The following is a 20,204-nucleotide window of genomic DNA, read 5'->3' as shown; positions in this document are numbered from 1 at the left end:
AATTAACATGGGGGAGGGGGGTAGTTATAGACCGCCCATCTGCCACGCTGACACACTTACGGGGGGTATCCCTTGGGAAAAGGGGGCCGCTACCACACTATTCCATTACTTTATCATTCTATCATTCTATTATCCTACCACTCCATTCAATTACACTGTCACTCCATTAGTGTACTCATAACAGTGAACAAAGAGCTCCATGATGATCATAAATGATATGTTCAGGGCTGGTTGGGTATGGTCATGCTTCATCCAGTAAAATATTACCTGTTACAAAAGTATAGCTCATTGGTTCCACTGAAGGAGCCACAGGTAAATTCAGCTGCTCCCACAAGAATATTATTATATTATATTATATTATATTATATTATATTATATTATATTATATTATATTATATTAATGCACTGTTTGTGGAACAGAAAAAACACTTGAAAAGAGCATTGTGATCTTTTGACATTGACATATGTTTGACAGTGGAAAATAACTCATGGTCCACTTACTAGAGTGTTTGCCAAGGTCTTCTTTTCATAAGAAGACCAAAAAAAGAGCTAGGATTATGCTACATTTACTAGTGAAGGTGAACTTGAGTTGTTTTCCTGTTCACTGTACTCTTTTGTAGATTTTGTGATTGAGTTTAATCAGAAGCAAGTAAAATGGGTGCTAAAGCTTGTGAGCAGACCTTGGGTCGTGGCTTTTGGTCTACTATATTTTTCACAATTTTATGGTATGTACTTTAAAATTTCCAGAAAGAAATTGTAAAATTACTCATAAAGTCAGTGCATTTGAGGATTTAAATTTTTTTGTTTGTTTTGTTTTTACATACTTTTTTAGATGTTGTAGATGTGACTGAAAGCTTGAGATAAAGCTGGGGAAAAAAGGTAAAAAAGGTAGAAAGTTAGAGTTGAGTCCGGATATTATGGTCTAATATACTTTTTGTTTTGTTTTTTAGATATGGTTGAACGCTTCAGAAACAAATTAAAAATGACTTATAATAATGCACAATGAGATGATACTTACACTTTGGGAAATGCTGCTAAAAGTTATGGGAAAAGTTCTTAAAAGTTGGAAAATTCAGTTTTCATTTTTGTGTAGTTTTTTTTGTGGCTGAAAGGTCCTGACAAAGTTAGTCAACATACTAATTAGGCAAGGAAGAGGGCATTGAGTTAAAATTCTTTTTCTTCTTTGTTTTTCAGCATTAAAAAAAAAAGCAAGAAAAAACTGTCTACGCTTGCATCATAATTTCGACTCCTCAGTTTCTCAGTAAAACCACAACAGGACTCTGAGCCCTCCTCTGTTCATTTTTTCTGGTCATTATTTGTTGGGATCCGTCATCCTCTTCCCCAAAGTCCTGGCACATTAAATTCAAACTTTCCCACAAAAGTCTTTGGAGTGCCACAAACTGGGGGAAAACAGATCCCTCGCTGCCTGTATGCTGGTGACAACTCATGACGTCTTAAAGAACTTGTAGTGCAGCTGGCTGTTAAGGTTGCCTGCCCGCTGTTTGGGCCTGGCGACTGATGAGGTCTGCCTCCACAGCACAGAGGGGTTCTCTGAGAAAGAGTTAAGTCTATGAGGTCAGTCCGGAGGAGGAGGTTACGAGTTCCCGAGTCGGAGCCGCAGGGGTAATGGTTTTAGAGATGGCTGTCACACAGATCCGTTCCACTGTCCAACACCGCCGCTGATCTCCACCAATCCAAGTCCGCTTGCTTTTCAATCGCTCAACTTCTCTCTGCCTGTCCCCTTTTCTTCTTTTCTCCCACTCTTTCCCCCTCGCACTGACACATGGAAGTAATCTGGGAGCTCTATGCTGGACTGAAAGGATGTGCGGTTGAGCCCAGGACTGCGTTTCAACGCTCTACATTAGCTTCCTTTCCTCTCCTGTTTAATCCCCTTATTTTCAGCTGCTCTTATGTAAAAGAACTAAGATGGCAAACAAAAGGCAGACTTTGCCCATTCAACTTTTTTCCCCACTTCCTGTAACTCTGCATCGCTACATTTTCTCTTGATTCAGCTAAAGCACAGTCGAGGCGGCGCACAGAAATCTTAAGGGAAGCTTTCCAGCGCCTGTGCCTCTGCTTGGCAGAGCTGGAGCTGATGGGAACTTCCTGGTCGCTGCCAGCCAGGCCTCCGTCTAATGAAGCCTGGTCGCTAACTGCCTGTAAGGCAGCCACTGTTCAGCCACTCCACACTCGTCCACCGCTCGGCCCTCGACACTTTCACAGGGGCACACTGGCACGCTCCTAACACTTCCTTAATGCTCCACTGTGGCTGGACAAAGAACAATAGCACACCGACATGCACTCTCAAGCACTCATTCACAGCCATAAGCCTATACTTGTCCTTTTCATATGAGCCTTAGTGTCCTTTAATTGCAGTGTGAAAACAGATACGGAGTAAAAATAAACAATACCCATATTGATTTGCAATTTATTTTTCAAAATAATGGGACTTGCAATTAGTGGACCGTAAAGAGTGAATATCTAATACTTGTGTTTGTTTTGGTTCACTTAGGGTTTGTGGTTCTCTGCTAGAAAAACAAAAACTAGGTTGAGTAATACAAAGTTTCGACAGTTTTTGTCATAGTTTTAATGACTCACCACAGACACCATAAGCCCATGTCTGTCACGCCTGTATGACTATCTCGAAGTTTCATTCTCTGGTTGTCAAGATATTTATCAGAGGCCTATTCCAGGGCTATTATCGGGCTATTATTTTCATTATCAATTGATTGTCTATTACTTTTTTTGGTCTGACTCCAGAACATAAAGATTCGAATTCCAAATGATACAAAACAGAAAAGCAGGAAATTCTCAGGCCTAAGAATCAGGAAGCGCACACTTTGTGTTTGATAAATTACAGGCAATTTATCAGTTTTAAGTATCAGCAATATAAAGATATATATACCTTGAAACAGTATCAATATCATTGTGAGCTGTCAGAGAATGTTCTTTTCTTTATATTGGTTTCTATCCTCCTCACATCCCCTGGTGTATAAGATGGTTGCACCAGTGTAATGGAGTATCTTGATCCGTCAGTTGTTTTAAATCCCTGGGTAAATAAAAAAAACTCAGACATTCCTGTCTGGTTAGTTTCTCAGCTGAAGTTCTAGGAAATGAAGTCAGTATAGTATACACTGATACTGTGACAATATTTGAATTGTGCCATGACACAAGATTTTATCAATACATGACAAATTTTTAAAGTTTTCTGTTGATTGTGTTTGACCACCAACTGATCAATAGATTAATCTTTTCAAAACTCTGCTCTCCCAAGCGATTCATTACATTCAGCTGCTGTCCCAGTTGTAATGTGCCCTGAAAGAAAACTGACTGCAGCTCCGACTCACGAGGACCAGAACATGAAGGAGAAAAAAAAACATGGCTTGCAAAAAAAAAAAAAAAAAAAATTAGTTGCAAGCCGGGGAATGAAGCTCGGATTCATGTGCACCACTGCTTGCATATAAAGACATGAACGCATCAATAACACACAAAAAGCACAATGATCAGTTTTCAGTGATGTGGCAGCCAAACCACCAGCGGATAAAGTGAGTCCATCTGGAGCGAAACCATGATGGAAAAAAACAGCATTTTTTCCATGAAATATCCTAAAGCGCTGCTGCCCCTTTCTCAGCCCAGGTGCCTCACGTAGATAACCAAATGAAGAATCTGTCGTTACACACCACTGAAACAACAGCCATGTCGACACAGAAGTGCACACATAAAAGCAAACGCAGCTGTCCTTATAGTGAGACACAGGGTGCCTTTACAGCACCGTGGGCCAGTTGCTATCCACAAGTATTTCTTATTGCTTGGCCCTCTCTCTTTCTCTCTGAGTGGGGCTCAGGCTCTAAGTCCTCTCTGTGTGTAATGAGATCTGTATCATGGGGAAACATGATCAGAGTCTAAAGGGGGGAGAGAGGGGGGACTCAGGGAGGCAAGGAGAGAGAAGGTGTATATCGCAAAGGGGTAAAGGGGGCAAGCAGCAGGGCGTGGGGCAGGCAAGAAACAAAAACAGGCCTCTGACCCTCTCAGCAGTGACCCGCAGTGCAGCGAGCAACAGAGGGGAGCGTTCAGTGGACTCCTTTGCAAGGAACCAAATCCTGTTTCAGGTCTCGTCCTGGAGTTTCATCCGGCCCTTGTTCAACAGGTTGCGGCGGATTCGAGTTTTGCAATCGCATGCTTGTTTTTTTAACCTCGCTCTGAAATCCTGGTTATATTTAAATGTCAACGCTGTAGAGCTTTTGTGAACGTCACTTCACGGGAGCCAAAGGTTGCTCTTGTGTTCAAGAATAAACCTTGACAGCATTTCCTTTTGATAACAGCAGCTTCCAAAAGCAAAGATAAGGCAGAAGTTTGTTTTGTCCTAATTACCTCATGTGTTTTTTCCCCTCTCCAATTATCCTTCCAAAAAAAGCAAATCAGGAAAACAAAACTTTAACTTAATTAGGCGTTCTGTGCAGCTATTCTACTAATAGCAGACAAATAAAATTATGCTGTCTTCAAAAGGTAGTTAACAATAAACTTGCCACCTCATCATGTGAAAGTACAGGGGCCCCTTTGCCTCCTTAAAAAAGTAAAAAAGTTCCAACATTAAATTGCTCCTCTATTTTGGAAAAAAAAATAACCTTATTTGCTAAATATCACAGTGGTAATCAAATCTGGAGTAATCATCGTCAAACCCACTGAACCTTAAAACCACGCAAGCACGTTATAAACCAAATCAGTCAACTGTTAAACTGTGAGCCAGGCAGCTGAGGTCAACGGAGAGCGAAATAAGATGAGTAAGTAAAGGCCCACAGCAGCAGAGGCTTTAGTGGACTTTTATCAACACAAACGCCTCTCTTTCTGTCAGGCTATTTTGTGCTCTTTTGTGGGGCCTCAAAACTGATCGAGGCCAGAAAAATGTCTGCAAACGCTTTCCAAGCCTCACCAAGATGCTACGAGTTCAACACTATTCCAGCAGACTCCTGGCCGGCCTGTGGCTGTTTTCCTCGCCGCGCGCTATCAAATGTGCCAGCGTGTTTTCCATCTCCCTCCCATCATCTTGTTTGTCTCCTGAGCCGCTGCAAACAGGGCTGGTGGTAGCTACAGGTCATGAGGTAAATATTAGCTAAGGAGGGTTAGAGGACGTGCAGCAACCACTCAAAACAACCTTGTCAGATTATCATTAAAATGGCATCACTGCAGCATTCCCAAGCACACTGCAAGCGTGCATGTGTGAGCGTGATGTATGGACTCCCTCCTGTACGTCGCGGTGCTGGCTTCAGCCAAACCGACGGGACGTGATCAGTCATAACAAAGTGGCATTTTCTGGCATAATCCCACTCAGCTAAATGAGAACTAATCCGATTTGCTCTGATCAAATGTTAGGCAGTTCTTTACCGGGCTGGGGACGTTGACACATCCAGCCTTCTTCTGCACAGTTGCCCCCCCACCGCCACACACACACACACACACACACATCAGCAGCACCACCACCAGCAACCCCACCCCACAATCATCCAGCCTCAAATTAAATATCAAAAAAGGTCTGATACATCCTGCAGCAAAGCTAAACACTTAGGGATGTTTTCTTCTTCTTCTCCTCTCCAGATTTCCGGGCTTACAGCAATGATGTATGTTGCCTGTTCAAGCATGCTGGGAGGAAATCAATTAAGCAAACCCCAGTTATTGATAATGCAGAAGCTGGAGTGATAGCATCCTCACATGGAAATCCATAACGGTGAACGCTCAAGGGGACGCGCACTTTAAACCTTGCACGCACACATAAGGAAAAAAACCACACACACACACACACATACACAACATAGTGGCCCAAACCTGCTGGTTTCCTATACTTTGTCTCATAACTCACGGCCTGTAGGGAGGCGCTGGTATTGTTATATATCGTGTGTATGTGGTACAGTGTGCAAGCAGAGGGCCAGATTAATTTATTAGCTGAGGCAGCAGTGCTCCCCAAAGTAGGTACAGGAAGTAAGACATCGTAAATCTAGATAAGTCACCAGATAGTGTACTGTACATTTCTATAGGCCTCCTCTCTGTCTGTTATTCCTATGGAGCAATACAGGCCAAGACAGGGAGATGGAGTTTAAAACAACAAACAGGGAAGACAGACACATATACCTTTTTTTATTGCCAATCAGACACCGAAAAACGGGTTTGTCTTTTGTTATTGCAAAGTCTGCATGCAGCAAGATAATTGTCTATTGTTTTCTAAGTGCAGAGCAGCAGGATAATTAGGTTGAGAGAACACAGAGCAGAGTGCATTATTGTTCCACTGTGAACTTTATGAAATATTCGGCCGGCATGGGGATTTTTACAAGGAGCAGAGTGAAAGGAACAGATGGAGAAATGATCTTCCAATCCCTAAACCCAGCGTGGTAACCTTCTAAGACATTCCCTCCAGGTGACATCATCAATCAATAAATGTCTCCCCCATTTCTTTTTTTTATCATTTGTCTTCCCATAGCTGACACAAGGTGTGGGTTTTTGTGCAGGGGTTATATGTGCGTGTATATCTCCGTCTGATGACGCTCATTGTTCCACTACCTCTGCAGCTATAGTCAAATAAAAGCTGATGGGCCGTAAGTCTTACCATTAGGACCAGGCCACACACGCACGCACACACACACCTATCTACCCACACTCCAGTGAACATGGCAGCAATATTCATACTCGCTGACTGCACAACGAGCTCCTATGACATCTGACATTTGGGGGATAAATCATGGATTCACTTGAATGAATAAGTTCTAGTTATAAGCTGGTCGAGCTACTCTCCATTTCCCCTCACTGCTGTGAACTCAAATGAAGGTCAGCTCCTCAGCCCCAACCACACAGACATTCAGGAGATTGAGGGTTTTTTTTTTCCTCCCCTCCCTCTTTTAGTTTATTTTCCCCTTATGTATGCTTTCCAACATCATGCAAATGTGGGAGTCAAGTCTAAGTGGGTGATAATTGTTACCAGAGTGTGTTTTATTATCAGCAGTCTGGGCTCACTCTGCTTGTTTTGATGGGAATAATATAAATTTACAGGAGAGGGGGAAGAAATGCCTTGTTTCAGCTGCTGGCTTTTTGAGAAACTTGATTTGATGTTGAGAAAGAAATAAAGCTGGATTCAAGCCAGGGCAATTATGAAAAATTGAATTAATTTCAAGCATTTGCTCCTCTTACGTCTGAAACCGTGTTATAGATTTCCTTTTTCCTGTGTACTGTGTACTGTGTGTACACGGGGGGAACTAAATTCAAACTTAGGAGACCTGGGACGCAGTGTGGCCTGGCCCTCGCAGAGGCCAGACAGAGCCCCGTGTTCAGGGCTGCTGAGACGGGCTGAATGAGGGGGGGGCAACCTGTGCTACAGCTTGACACGCTTGGCATGTTTTACCTGTCTTTTGCTGTTTCGGTCTTCAGCAAATGGCATCGGCTACAAGGAAACTTGGGAAGGGGAGAAGAAGGGGTGGACAAAGCCATAACTCCCAGGTAGCCCTGATTTAAGTGTCCCAGCAGACCTCCCCTCTGGTAACATACAGGTGCATGTAATGCAGTTATGAATTGCTATAATTAACCATCTATTATTGTGATTGAAGTGAGGCCTGGCGTGGGCTATTATGTATAAGCCTTTAAACTTGTGTGTTTCTCTGGTGTTGGGAAATTCCCCACAGAGGAATAAATCAGCACCAAACTCTGCGGCGCAGCAGTGACAATTAAAACTAAATAAATTATGTTCTTTTTGAGATAATTGCTACATTTAACAGAACATTTAACCCAGCTTGCACACAATGGCAACTTTTCCCGTAATGTTAGTCCTCCATTACGCACACACCCTGCGAGTTTGGCATGCTTTTACAAATGAAATACGAGACTTACTTGGAATTCTGTGAGCTCCAAATTATAGTCTCCAGCGATTTCGCCGAAGGTAACGCCGACCTGCACATTAAAATAAAGATCCAGAGGTAATACTTCCAACAACCGAGTCCCGCCATTCTGATATATGTACAGACTGGGAGCCGATTAGTCAGAGCGTCGGACTGTGCGCCTGGCAGCCTTTATCTGTGGTTCGCCCGGTGGGAAGGTGAGCTACGATCAGTCGGGAGCATGTGAGGTCGATATCAGATACATGTCCCTCTGTCCGACTTCTTGAAAAAATGCTCCAGACCCCGGTGTCCTTGACTGAACTGTCCGCAGGACGTGAGAAGACACCCCTCGCTTCTTGGTAGGATCTGAAAGGAAAGCAGCCCCCGAGTGTCCTGATTGACCTGTGGCTGAGACAAAAACAGCCCTTCACCACCTCCTCTTCTTCTTCTTTACTCTAAAGCGGGAAGTCGACGGCGAGATCTGCTGTGAGATGAGACTGATCTAAGCAGTCGTTCAGTTTTTTTTTTGGAGACACAATCTGGCGATGCGGCTGCCTGATGAAGCGCTGCGCCGTGCCTTTTGTCAAAGCTCCCCTGATGGTGTCTGTACCTGTCGCTGTATATAGCTACCCTACAGATGACCACATTCATCCATCAGTCACAACTCCGCAGCACGCTGGGAATCCCGAGGTCCACTTCATTCCAGTGTTATCTTTCACTCCTCCCTCCCCTTTTGCTATTCTTCTTCGCAAAGGAATTGAGTTTCTATTGTAAATATTCCTCCCGGCTCTCAGCGCCGTTCCGCGTGCGTGTTGCGCTCCAGCAGGGCAAGCCTCTCTAGTCCAACTCGGACATGCTGCGTGGCCGGTGCGTAAAAATACAACTGCCCTCTTCTCCTTCCTTTTCGCTCGCTGTGCGGACGCAAAGAAGAAGAAAAAAAGTGCCGAGGGAAGGTTAGACCCGCTCACCAGCCCGCTCGGTGCGTCTAAATCCGCTCGCCAGCGCTTCCATGCCGGTGTACGCTTGTTATCCGTCTGTAAAACTCTCCGTGCTCCGGTGTGTGCAGCAGCTCCTGCTCAACTGTAACCCGAGCCGAGCACAGCGAAGGTGGGAGGGGAGGAGGAGGAGGAGGAGGGGGGCGAGGAGAGGAGAGGGGAGCGGAGGGAGGGCGATGGCGGGGGGAGGGAGGGGGGCAGCCCACAGTGCGAGCCGCGGCCAATCACAGCGCTCTGTCCGAACTTGGAAGCAGGAAGCGAAGGCATTTATGGGGACGTGGAGGGGTGGATGGTGGGTAGAAGGAGGGGTGGTGTGTGAGTGTGTGTTGGTGGTGGTGGAAGAAGGGGGGTCTGTTATTGGGTTGACCCCACATCTCCTCCACCCCCACCTCCTCGGGCCTGAGCCATCGACTCAAATTGAAATGAACTTTGGAGTTATTCGTCATATAGCCTAGCCTACCAAAAGCTTTTGTGGGGACAAGGAGCGCGACAGGCTGCGGGAGCGTGCGTGAAAAGTGCTTAGAGGAGCAAAACTTTGGCCTCTTTTTAAATCCAGGACCTCGATGACCCTGCTCATCCCGAATTTAGCTAATATATGCCATAAGATTTCTATATTACCCCCCCACCACCACCACCTAGGCCTATATAGAGAGTTATAATTATCTCAGTGGTAGGTAGGATAAGTGAATTTTTAATATGTTTTGATTCTTTGAAAAAAAAAAAATCTTCTATACTTAACCGTGTAGGATTACAGTATGTTATTCTGGTCCTTTCTTTTTTTTTTTCCTCTTTGAAGGGAATGATGATTAATGGTCTCTTTGGATCTCTTCCTAGTTGTCCCCTTCTGGGATAATGAACTGCATGAGAACTTAGTCTCCAGTGTCAATAGACAATAGACGGTCGGTAGCCTATAGTCATCGGTCTATTCATTCATAGAGGAAGAAACGCTTGACACATAATTGATCATGTCCATGTCTGTGCCCCCTTTGTGTGTGCATATCAATGTGTGTGTGTGTGTGTGTGTGTGTGTGTGTGTGTGTGTGTGTGTGTGTGTGTGTGTGTGTGTGTGTGTGTGTGTGTGTGTGTGTGTGTGTGTGTGTGTGTGTGTGTGTGTGTGTGTGAGTGAGAGCGAGAGAGTGAAAGAAGGGGAGAGTTTCCCTTAATTTCCGTGCATTTATTCAATCAATGCCGCCCCCTAATGGTTGTGATGAAACAGATTCACAGAGTACAGGAGGGGAATTCAGAGTAATTGGAAAGGAAAGATAACAGACATTTACAGACATGTCTCTTTGTTCCTTAAATTATTTGTATTACACACTGTTGTGGGTTGACAGCCCATAAATCTTTATGAAACTGTAGACTCACTATCAGCCTCACGCCCAAATTGTTATACACTCTAATTATATGAGTGTATTTATGTTTGTATGTGTGTGTGTGTGTGTGTGTGTGTGTGTGTGTGTGTGTGTGTGTGTGTGTGTGTGTGTGTGTGTGTGTGTGTGTGTGTGTGTGTGTGTGTGTGTGTAGGCTGAGTGTGTGTCATAATAGAGGCCACAGAAGTTGGAGTGCCATAGCTGCGTCCTCAGGAGCCTGGCTACAGACTATCATAGTGTTGTCATAGTAACAGCAAACATAGGCCAGTTGCCACAGAGCTGGCATGTCCCATCTGATGGCCTAGAGACGTAGCCATATGGGACAACTGATACCTCAGCAGCCAATCAAATGGTCACAGATAGATACCTGATCTGCTGCGAGCCAATGAGACGCCTCCCGTGTACAACTTTGACGGCTGTCACAGCTGCGGCCAAGGCTGACTGACCAATGACTGACTGCGGGACAATGATGGCGGACATACCACGCTGTTGTTGTAAGACTCTGATCAAACCACAGTCTGGGATCAGCAGAATCAAAAACACATCATAAGCCAAGTACAACACCATACAGAGAGATTTGCCTTGGGAAGTAATCTCAACAAATCATCACTGACAATATGCACCAGTACACGTGGTACGAGAGCAAAACATCATATAGCACAGAGGGATTGTAGAGGATATGTAGCAGATAATGGACTGTCCACATTACTCTACATAAACACAAAAACTTTATGCAATGTGACACAGTGCAGTAGCTGCATGTAAGGACAAAGGAGCGCATTGGGCTACTCATGTTCACTCAAACTCTCCATGGAGTGCAGTGTAATTTTTTTTCCCTCCTCAGACAGCCACCTATAAAATACAGGCATTTTCAAGTAATGAGGTCATCATGTTAATCTTTATAGGTGGCTGATTAGTGCTTCTATAAATAGCCAGAATGTACTTTGATACCTCAGTAGCTCATATGCAGACATTCCCCCTATGCTTCAGAAAGTAGGGCTGCAGCTAGGTAATTTTCAGTAATGATAATTGTTTTGATGAATTAGATCATGACAAAATCTCCCCGTACCAAATCTGACACCTTCAAGCTGCTGGTCTGCAGCCACAAAAGTCCTGTGAGGCTGGAATAGGCACAGTTGTGCTTTTGAGCGGAATGCTAAGGTCAGCATATTAACATGCTGACAATGCTACTGTGCTTCTGCTAAGCAGGTATAATGTTTACCATGTACACCATCAGCTTGTTACCATGCTAACATTGGCTAATTAATTAGCATTATTCACACAGCTGAGACTGCTTGGAAAGTGGTAGCCTATCAATAATTGCAGATTGAAATTATGACATGATAAAGGGGCTGGAGGAAAAGTCAGAGGGTCATCCATGTTATTGCAGTTCATCCTGAGGGGTAGGCCTATATGTATGTACCAAATTTTATTGCAACCCATTCAAAAGCTGTTGAAATGTCTTAGGCCTACTTGAAACCAAAAATATCAACATCATGGTGCTGATAGAGGAAAAGTCAGTGGATAATCGTAGTCATAAGGATCAGCTTATACTCCATAAGAACTAGTTCATTTAATGCTATGCCCGACAATGTCAGAAATCACAAGTATTTAGTTGTTCTGCGAGGTTGCTCTGGAATTTGGAGTAGAAAGCCTGTGATATTGCTTAAACATGGGGATAATGGTGTTCATTTTCAGGCAGTCTCTCCTGAAAGGCATTAATGGCCTGGTACATGAAAAGTGACAGACATAGCTGTGTTAAGAGTGGGGAGGGAAAAAAGAGCAAGAGAGAGAAGTTCAAAGCCATCTTGCTGCCTCACCTCTGCAAAGCTGACCACTCACAGCTTGAACAGGATGTGAATGTCAGATTGTTGGTTTTTCAGAAAATGTACAGAAGTGGTTGAACACGGTCTTCCCTAATGTGCTGTCAGGAGGGTCTGAGGGGAGGAGGGTCCCCAAATTACTCAGCCATCTGACAAGCAGTCGTGAAGATGCATTAATGGCCACTAAAGGATTCATCCACTAGAAACTAAAATGTCTAAAAAAACTTCTCAGCAAATTCATGTAGCAGTTAAGATGTAGCAGTCTAAAGTCCAAAGTGTTGGAGCAAAAGACTAACATGCCACAATCACGGCTAGAAATGTCCTGTTTATACTGTAGCAGAAGCAGGAAATCCTTTCGTTTAGGAGGCTAAAACCAGAGAATATTTTGCATTCTTTCTGGATATATGAAATGATAGAGCAATTATTAATTGCTGTAAATTATTATTCAATGCCATTACTCATTGTCTAATTGTTTGTTTCAGCTCTAAAACGAAGAATAGTTAATCATTTGCTGTAGCTTTTGTTTTCTGCTCTCTGAAACTCCAAGATGAACCTTGGTGCTGAGGACATAGCTCCTTCCCAATCTGATATTTACGCTTGGTAAACACTGAAACCATGACATCATCGTTCCGGGATGAAGGCTCTGTGGGTCTGCAGTCAGTCCAGCAACCTCAGAGAAAATAAATCACAGTTAAAGTGGCCTCTTCTTGCTTTTAATCTGCCCTTAATGAAGTCTGGCACAATTCCCTCTCTGGTGTGGCTCCATGACACGGCCGTGAACTACGGGGCCAGGCTTGGAGACCAGAGGGCTGCGGCCTCGGTCGAGCTGTTGGAGATGTGGTTACAGCCTGGGCTGCACAGATCCAGGTATGAGCGGAGACCCTTTGGCATGCACGGGGTCAAGTGGTTAACCCCTTTTTATCTGGAGAGGACAAGGAACATGTGACTCAGATGTTCCAGCTGTAATCAATATTGAACAGCCATTAACCACTGAAACACACCCTCACAAACACACACACACAGGCACTTAACAGCACATGTTTCCCGTCCATCTCACGCACTGTAATGCACTCGCTAAAGGAAACACAAGGGCACAAACGCAAACAACATGGACTAACTCCAAACACTGAGCCGACTGTAACAGTGGGAAAATTCTGTTAATGTAAACCAACTATTTTCGGAGGCAGACACTTGAAAAGTTGTTGTATGAGCCATTCATGCTGCTTTGATTTCACTGTAACAGCAGCAGGGCCAAACACAACAGCTGGGGGCATCCGCAGACGTACATTTCCTGTTTGTGGCTGATTGCTGTCCAGACGTCTTCCTCCTCTCTCATCTCGCTCTGCTTCCTCACTCTTCGTCCTCTCCCTTACTCATCTCAGCGATCACGACTGACAGGAAAGCACTGATTACAGACAAATAACAATCTGCGCCAAACATGTCCTCGATTTAACATCCCAGCAGGTGATGTAAGCAAAAAAACATCTTTTCGTCTCCTTTCCACGTCTCTCCAATCAGTAATTAGGACTGATAACAAGCCGAGACAATAGATGTTTGGTGTATAGCCATCTTTGTCTACACATAAACATTGTGAAATCTTGATAACAATCCTGACTAGTAGCTGGTTGTGATCCTTCCATCTTCACTCACCACGGCTCCCCTGCATTATACCTTTTTAGTCTCTCAGATGAGATTAGAATTTGAAAAGAGAAACTGTTCTTTGATGCTAAATATCAAAGAACTCGACGCTCAACAATTCCCCGTGAAAAAAATGGGCCGAAAGTTGGGACAGGAACGCTCACAGACACACATGTTATTAACTCCCTGTGATTATTTGTCAGCGTAAACTGCATTTTGTAGGCCCGTGGCCGGGAGGGTTTAGAGATGAGCTAAATTGATGGAGAGAATATGCCAAATGCTGGCCCTGGGGGGGTGTTCTGTCCATTCTAATAGAATTACAAGCCTCTGATAGATGAGTCTTTTCTCCAAGGCTACTTGTCTGTCAAACATTAGGTCACACTCAGCTTCCACACTCGGACGAGGGGGGGTGGTAAAGGGGGCTCAAGGCACAGAGAAGAAAACGTCTCGAGAGGTGCCTCGCTCCCTGCCAAGAAAAGGAGGGCAACAAAAGTGAAAAAGGGTTAGGGGAGAGAGAGGGAGGACCGGGTGAAAGAGAGAGGGTGGGAGCCGGTGAAAGGAGAAAGTGAAATGAGTGAGGGTGGGGGGTTAAAGAAAGAGGGGAGAGTGAGAAGGGTACAAAGGGGTGCATTCGAATCCACTCTAATCAAGGCCTGTGTGATGTGTGATGGACAGGACCTGCGGACGTGCCTTCTTTTCAGTTTGAGTGTGTGTGTATGTGTGAGAGAGAGTTTCTGTGGACGGTGTGACGATGGGAGGGGCCAGGCCTCTAGTAGAGATGTCTACTGCCAGCAGCCTGAATGGGACAAAGACCTGAATAGAAACTTCAAAGCGACCTCTGTGAGCTCAGCCCCCCCCCCATCACCACCACCACCACCACCACCACCACCACCTCTTCTTCACAGTCCCTTGGCTGTGTGATGGTCAACAAGCTTCTGCTCAAGTGGAGTGTGTCTATGTGTGTGTGTGTCTGTGTGCGTGTGTGTGTGTGCGTGCACGGCATGTGCAAGTCTGTTATTTTCTGACTGCTACATGCATTTCTTGGCAGCTTTGCGTGCAGTGTGGATTTCAAGTGTGTCGGTCTGTCCGTGTGTGTTTCTTTCTTACGCTGGGATGTGTGTGTGTGTGTGTGTGTGTGTGTGTGTGTGTGTGTGTGTGTGTGTGTGTGTGTGTGTGTGTGTGTGTGTGTGTGTGTGTGTGTGTGTGTGTGTGTTTGCTTTAAAGAGCAGACTGCAGGATGCAGATATAATTGGAGCAGGGGATCTGACTCATTGCTCTCTCTCTCTGAACTGAGTGCTGGCTCTCTTTGGCAGGGTTGGAAGTGAAACAAGTAGCCCACAGAGCTGACGTGTTGAAGAAATTATTGTTGCTAAATGATACAGAGGGATTTAGCGTCTAATTTGATCCCAGTGTCCTTACTGATTTTGGCCTGTGCTATGATCTTGCGGTGTGCGTCATCTAATTCTATTTGGCTGTGGTTCAGGGCCTCTAATGATCCTCCACTTATCACCCCTCTCTCTGTACAGTAGACACTCCTCAAAGTGTCTCTCCCAGAACAGCTAATAGCCTAACACAACTCTGATGACTACTACACAGAGTCTTTCTGCATGGGCCCCTGAGAAAAACAGGAAGACCACAGGGTGATGGCCAGGTCACGCACACAGATAAGATTTGTGTATGTGTTCTGTGGGCTTCGGCATTTGTGTTATCATGTGTGTGTGTGTGTGTGTGTGTGTGTGTGTGTGTTTGCGGGCCTCACAAAGGTATCTGTCCTGTCCAAGCCCACTTGCACCAGTCAAGAGTCAGGTCAGGCTCCAAAGCCCCTGGGATCAACGTGTCATTGTTGCTGCCTGGTGTCACTGACATGTCCTCAGTGACATCATCACCTGGGGACACTGAACAGATGATTCATTTCTATTCAGTGCACAGCTGAAGAGCCATTAGAATCCGCCTCTAATCAGGGTACAGAATAAAGTAGCCCCATCAACCTCATCAGCGGTGCCTTTTTTTTTTTTTTTTTTTTAAATCCTCTCCTGGCAGGTGTATTGTGGTGGCGTAGGCTGCTGCAGCTTTGATCATATATTTATATTTTAAGAGATAGAACAGTAGTCTTGCACGCAGGCACAGTCCTAGTGTTGAGAAATATCCTCTCAATATGCCTTTAAATCATTAAATCTAGCAGTTTCCCTGTCATCTGTCTCTGGGAAAATACGCTTATGTTTGAGCTATAGAAAATCACATTGAGATAACCTTATCTGCAGATAGAATGTTATCTGTCATCCTGATTATGTCATGTGTTTTCAGCTGAGCGTTATTCTGTGCAGCTATAAATAAAGAGGCCATAAAAATCCTGGAGGAGGTCTGTAATGTGTAATGCCCACACACACACACATACACACAATGCGGTAATTGTGACACGCCTGTAAAACAAAGACGCAAGAATAATCATAGCTAATGTGCACATGCCTGAAATACACACTCTGAGGGAACAGGGTGGGACCGCACCCTAGCGTGCTGCTGTTGAAGAGGGAAATACACAAACACACCTCTGGGCAACTAACAATGTACACCAAAAAACCACACTTTAAACCCAGGGAGACAAACTCCTAAATCTGAGGGTGTCCTTGTTGGTAAGCAGCTGAGGGTGCACGAGTGCTCTCAGCCGCATCATCAAAGCCTCAGCAATTACTCCCATGCTCCCTCACTCTGGCATAAATCTGCTCTTATCTCAGCTCGCTGCAGGATCAGGGAATATCAGCTCCAGCATCAGCTCCATCTACAAACCCAGCCACTAAAAGCACAACAAAGTGGCTCTGCAGGCATAAATAAAGGAAGGAGGGGCACCGGAAGAAGCAAGGGAGTGTAGGATGGGTTGGGAGGGGGCGCATAGAGAAAAACAGAGAATGAAAGATAGGTAGAGGGAGGCACAGGGCTGTGTGTTTCTACTTGTCTTATTTGCCTTGGGCATTTGGGCTCATTCACACTGTCAATCAGCCAGACCAGAAAAAAAGTGATTTCCAAGCAGCTTCTTCTCGGCTCAGGATAAAATCTTCACAGGAAATTAAGATGTATGAAGAAACGGAAGGTCAACAGCTCCGGTTGGGGTAAAAAGGTCAGAGTTGAAGATTTAGTGGACAGGGGGCAGATATGAAGTTAAGACCAGCTTGTCATATTTATTGGAGGGGTTAAGATAATCACTGACTCTGAGTCTCAAAGGGCCTATGAGCTCCGGAGATGTGAGGGTCGAGGGCCTCGGACACATTTTTTACATTATTAACCCAGATTGTGCAGCGAGGTCGGCAGATCCCAGGTTCCTGTTGTGGAGAGCAAAGTTGCTCGCACCTGGCTGTAGCAGCAGCGACGGCAAAGGAACCGCTCTTGAAAGTATTTTTAGGAGGATGTTTATTTTCCTCATGGCTGGACTGAAGCAACATCTTTCATTCTGACCTCTTTATCGCAGCTGTGACCTGACCTCCCTCCTCAAACCTTATCCAGCTTATTCTCTCTCCTGTACCTCCCTGTGCCCTCTGCATTTCCTCCTTCCTGTCCGTGTCGTCCACTCCCGCGCGCTCCCCGCTCGGCTGGTATGTGATGTATTCTGTAGAGTGGAAGCCAAGTTTACAACCATCTGAAGCTGCTTGGTCCAACATGGGTAATAGAGACAAAATGTTACAAGGTAATGTTATGAGGAAATACCTCAGCTCCAGGTGCTGGTTGGGAGGTGAGAGGTGAGGGGTCAGGGGTCACACACCACCCCTCAGGGCTCCCTGAACCCTGACCTCACAGGACTGATGAATAGCGTGTTAACGGGGACCAGCTCTCTCTTTACTGTGTCTGCACTCTCTCCTCTTGTCTTTGACTACTTCTAATTCTCCCCCGCCTCCCCCTTTCCACTCTCCTGGGAACTGATCTGGCAGAAGCAGAGTAGCAATACTTATACCTGCTGAACCTTTAAAGTGCCGCACCATCTGTCGTCTCCCCTGGATTTAAAATTATCATCATATCACATTCAAACTAGGCACTGTCGCACTCTTACATAACCTAACCCCTATCTACCAGCGCATGCAATACTTAAGAATAGATTGAATAAATTATTATTGGGTGAGGTGTTAAATCTTGGCCAGCAATAGAAGTGCTCTCTTTCTAATGAGGCTCCCCTGCCTCGTCTCTGGCTCGTATCCGTGCAGGAGGGAAGTGAGAAAGCTAATAACAGGCACATGCATGAGACACCTGCCCCCCACCTTCCCCCTGCATACACATGCCCTCCACATGCACATGCACAATATACATGCACCAATGGACATAACGCAGACGTGGACATTGTGTGCACATTTAACACACACATACACACTCACACACACACACACACACACACACACAGATACATACACCCTGGGCCATTTGCACAGTCATATCATAGAGCCAATTAAAGAGATGAGTCTTATTAGCAGAGGTGTCCTGGCCCTCGTTAATCACTGGGGTTTCCTGGCAGGGGCTGGTGACATGCAGAGCTCTCTGTCATCTTTATGAGACCTGTCTCATCACGCCCTTATAAGACACTCATCCAAACTTTACTGAGACTCATGATTTAGCAGAGCTGGCTCGGCCCAGAGACGCGTTCAGTCATCTGCAGGTCACCTTTGAATGAGCTGCAAGGGATTCAAAAATGTGAGCGAAGAAAATGCCGTCTTTGTGTGGCAACATTGTGCTGCTAGCTGACTAGCTTGCATGTTTTCCAGTTTCCCTCCCCTTTTCTAATTGAAAAACCATAATCTTGTTTCCTCTTCCTGCAGGGAAAACATTATTATCCTCGCTGCACAGCTCAGGCCCCACTGGGACGAGTGAAAGTGGCTCCACAACAATGAATGCGAGGTGAAGAGAGAAGGTGTAGAGAATCAGATTCCAGGGTAACCCAGGGTAAATATCACTCTGCTCCCTGCTGAAAACCTCGTCTTGTTTTCTCGGTTGCCCTGCCCAGACCCCTGGACCACCTGCAGCCATGCTGATGACAGATTCCCTCCGCACACAGGACCATCAGTGCCAAAGGGAGACTAATCCTCCTGCTTCTGTCCTCCAAGTACAATAGTCCTGTCACTCGTTCACTCATTCAGAATACCTTTAGCTGCTCTGCCTGTGTGTCAATACCGAGAAAACCGACAGGAGGCAGACAGTAGGTTCCCACGGCACTCTATTCATAGCTTTAGCACTGGAATCTTTGACCTGTTCTGGCCTGTCTCATGAAACCTGCTCCTCATAATGAAGGGCATTGATCCTTTTTCTCATTTCACATTCACCTTGACATCTGTGTTGCGGTCCACAGAGCGTCTACTCCTAATCCTGGAGAGATTCTTTCCCTTTATTTGGTTACCAGATATTTTATTGAATGCACGGTGCATTGTTGGAATGATGTGTGTGACGGAAATGTCAAGGATGGGCTGCACTAAAGCGCACAACGGGGCTCTAGAAGATGAAGACGAGACATTTGAGCTTCAGTGGCCTGGAAGCTGCTCTGTCTATGTGCATGTGTCCCTGTGCTTAATCTGAGGCAGGTTCTGGTAAATGATTTTCCAGGGTCAGCTGCTTTCCTCTGCCCTTACAAGCCAAGGAGATTACATCCAATGCTCTCATTAATGATTTATCCACGGAATTAAAATTCTGTGGGTTTATCTTCTTGCAAAACTCTGGCAAAGCCTCGTCCTCCATATATAACAGCTCTTCTGAGAGTTGTAATCAATTAAAGATGTACAGCAAACGAGTATATTTCAAATTGCCCGTGAAATCTTTTTCAGCTCTAGTTAGATGAGTGAGTCCCCCACGCTTGGTGTGATTCACAGTTCCCAGTCCTCCTTGACCCTCTTTGAGGTCTCAACACAGCTAAACTGATAGGGACTCTGGAGGCCTCCGGGTTATCAGAGGTAAATAGAAGCTGGAAGCCCCACAGAGGCTGTGGCTCTGATTTAAACTCAGCAGCTCTGACCTCAGCAACACAACTTAGTCACCGAACCAAAGTCAACCCATATATAGATGCACTGAGAGCAAATCAGAGAGAAAAGTAGAGGGGGGACAATTGTTTGGTGCATGAATGTGTGAGATGTGGAATAAAACACCCCCTAAACTTTTCTAACTTGTGTGACAACCGCTATACACTAATATAAAATTTCACTTTGGTCTCTCTCCGCAGGAACACCACGAGCAGTGCGTTACAGAAAGGGCTGACAGCTCAAAAGAGAATCAAGCAGGGCTGCCGAGGTAAGTGCTTTTCTGCACATTATTCTGACAGGCGACATGTGACAAGCAGACTGACGTAGTGATAGATGAGTCTCTTCATGTATCACAGGCTGGACATGAAGGGGAGCTCTCTGCCAGGTCCCATTCTAATAGGCCCGCATTGATCTGAGCTCCTCTTTATTAATCATGCACTTAACACAGAAGTCTCTGATGCTTTCATCCCTTCCTCTGCTTCCTCGTGTCCTTACTTTTATCATTACAGCAACTGTGGCGCGCTTTGTCTCCACTGAACACATT

The 20,204-nt window shown here is 45.2% G+C and overlaps 1 protein-coding gene across 1 annotated transcript in view; it reads right to left on the bottom strand.

Moving 5' to 3' along the window:
* The window catches only part of efnb1 (ephrin-B1), a 58,360-nt gene extending 49,447 nt beyond the window's left edge, over positions 1-8,913 (bottom strand). The window contains exon 1 of the mRNA XM_083980549.1: positions 7,867-8,913. Coding sequence (XP_083836675.1) covers positions 7,867-7,982 — 116 coding nt within the window. The 5' untranslated portion in view covers positions 7,983-8,913. The remainder of the gene's footprint in view (positions 1-7,866) is intronic.
* Between the last annotated feature and the right edge of the window lie 11,291 nt (positions 8,914-20,204).

The sequence above is a fragment of the Trachurus trachurus genome (genome assembly GCF_905171665.1).
Source record: "Trachurus trachurus genome assembly, chromosome: 10".
In the NCBI taxonomy this organism is placed as follows: domain Eukaryota; kingdom Metazoa; phylum Chordata; class Actinopteri; order Carangiformes; family Carangidae; genus Trachurus; species Trachurus trachurus.
This window is presented reverse-complemented; position numbering and strand designations above follow the sequence as displayed.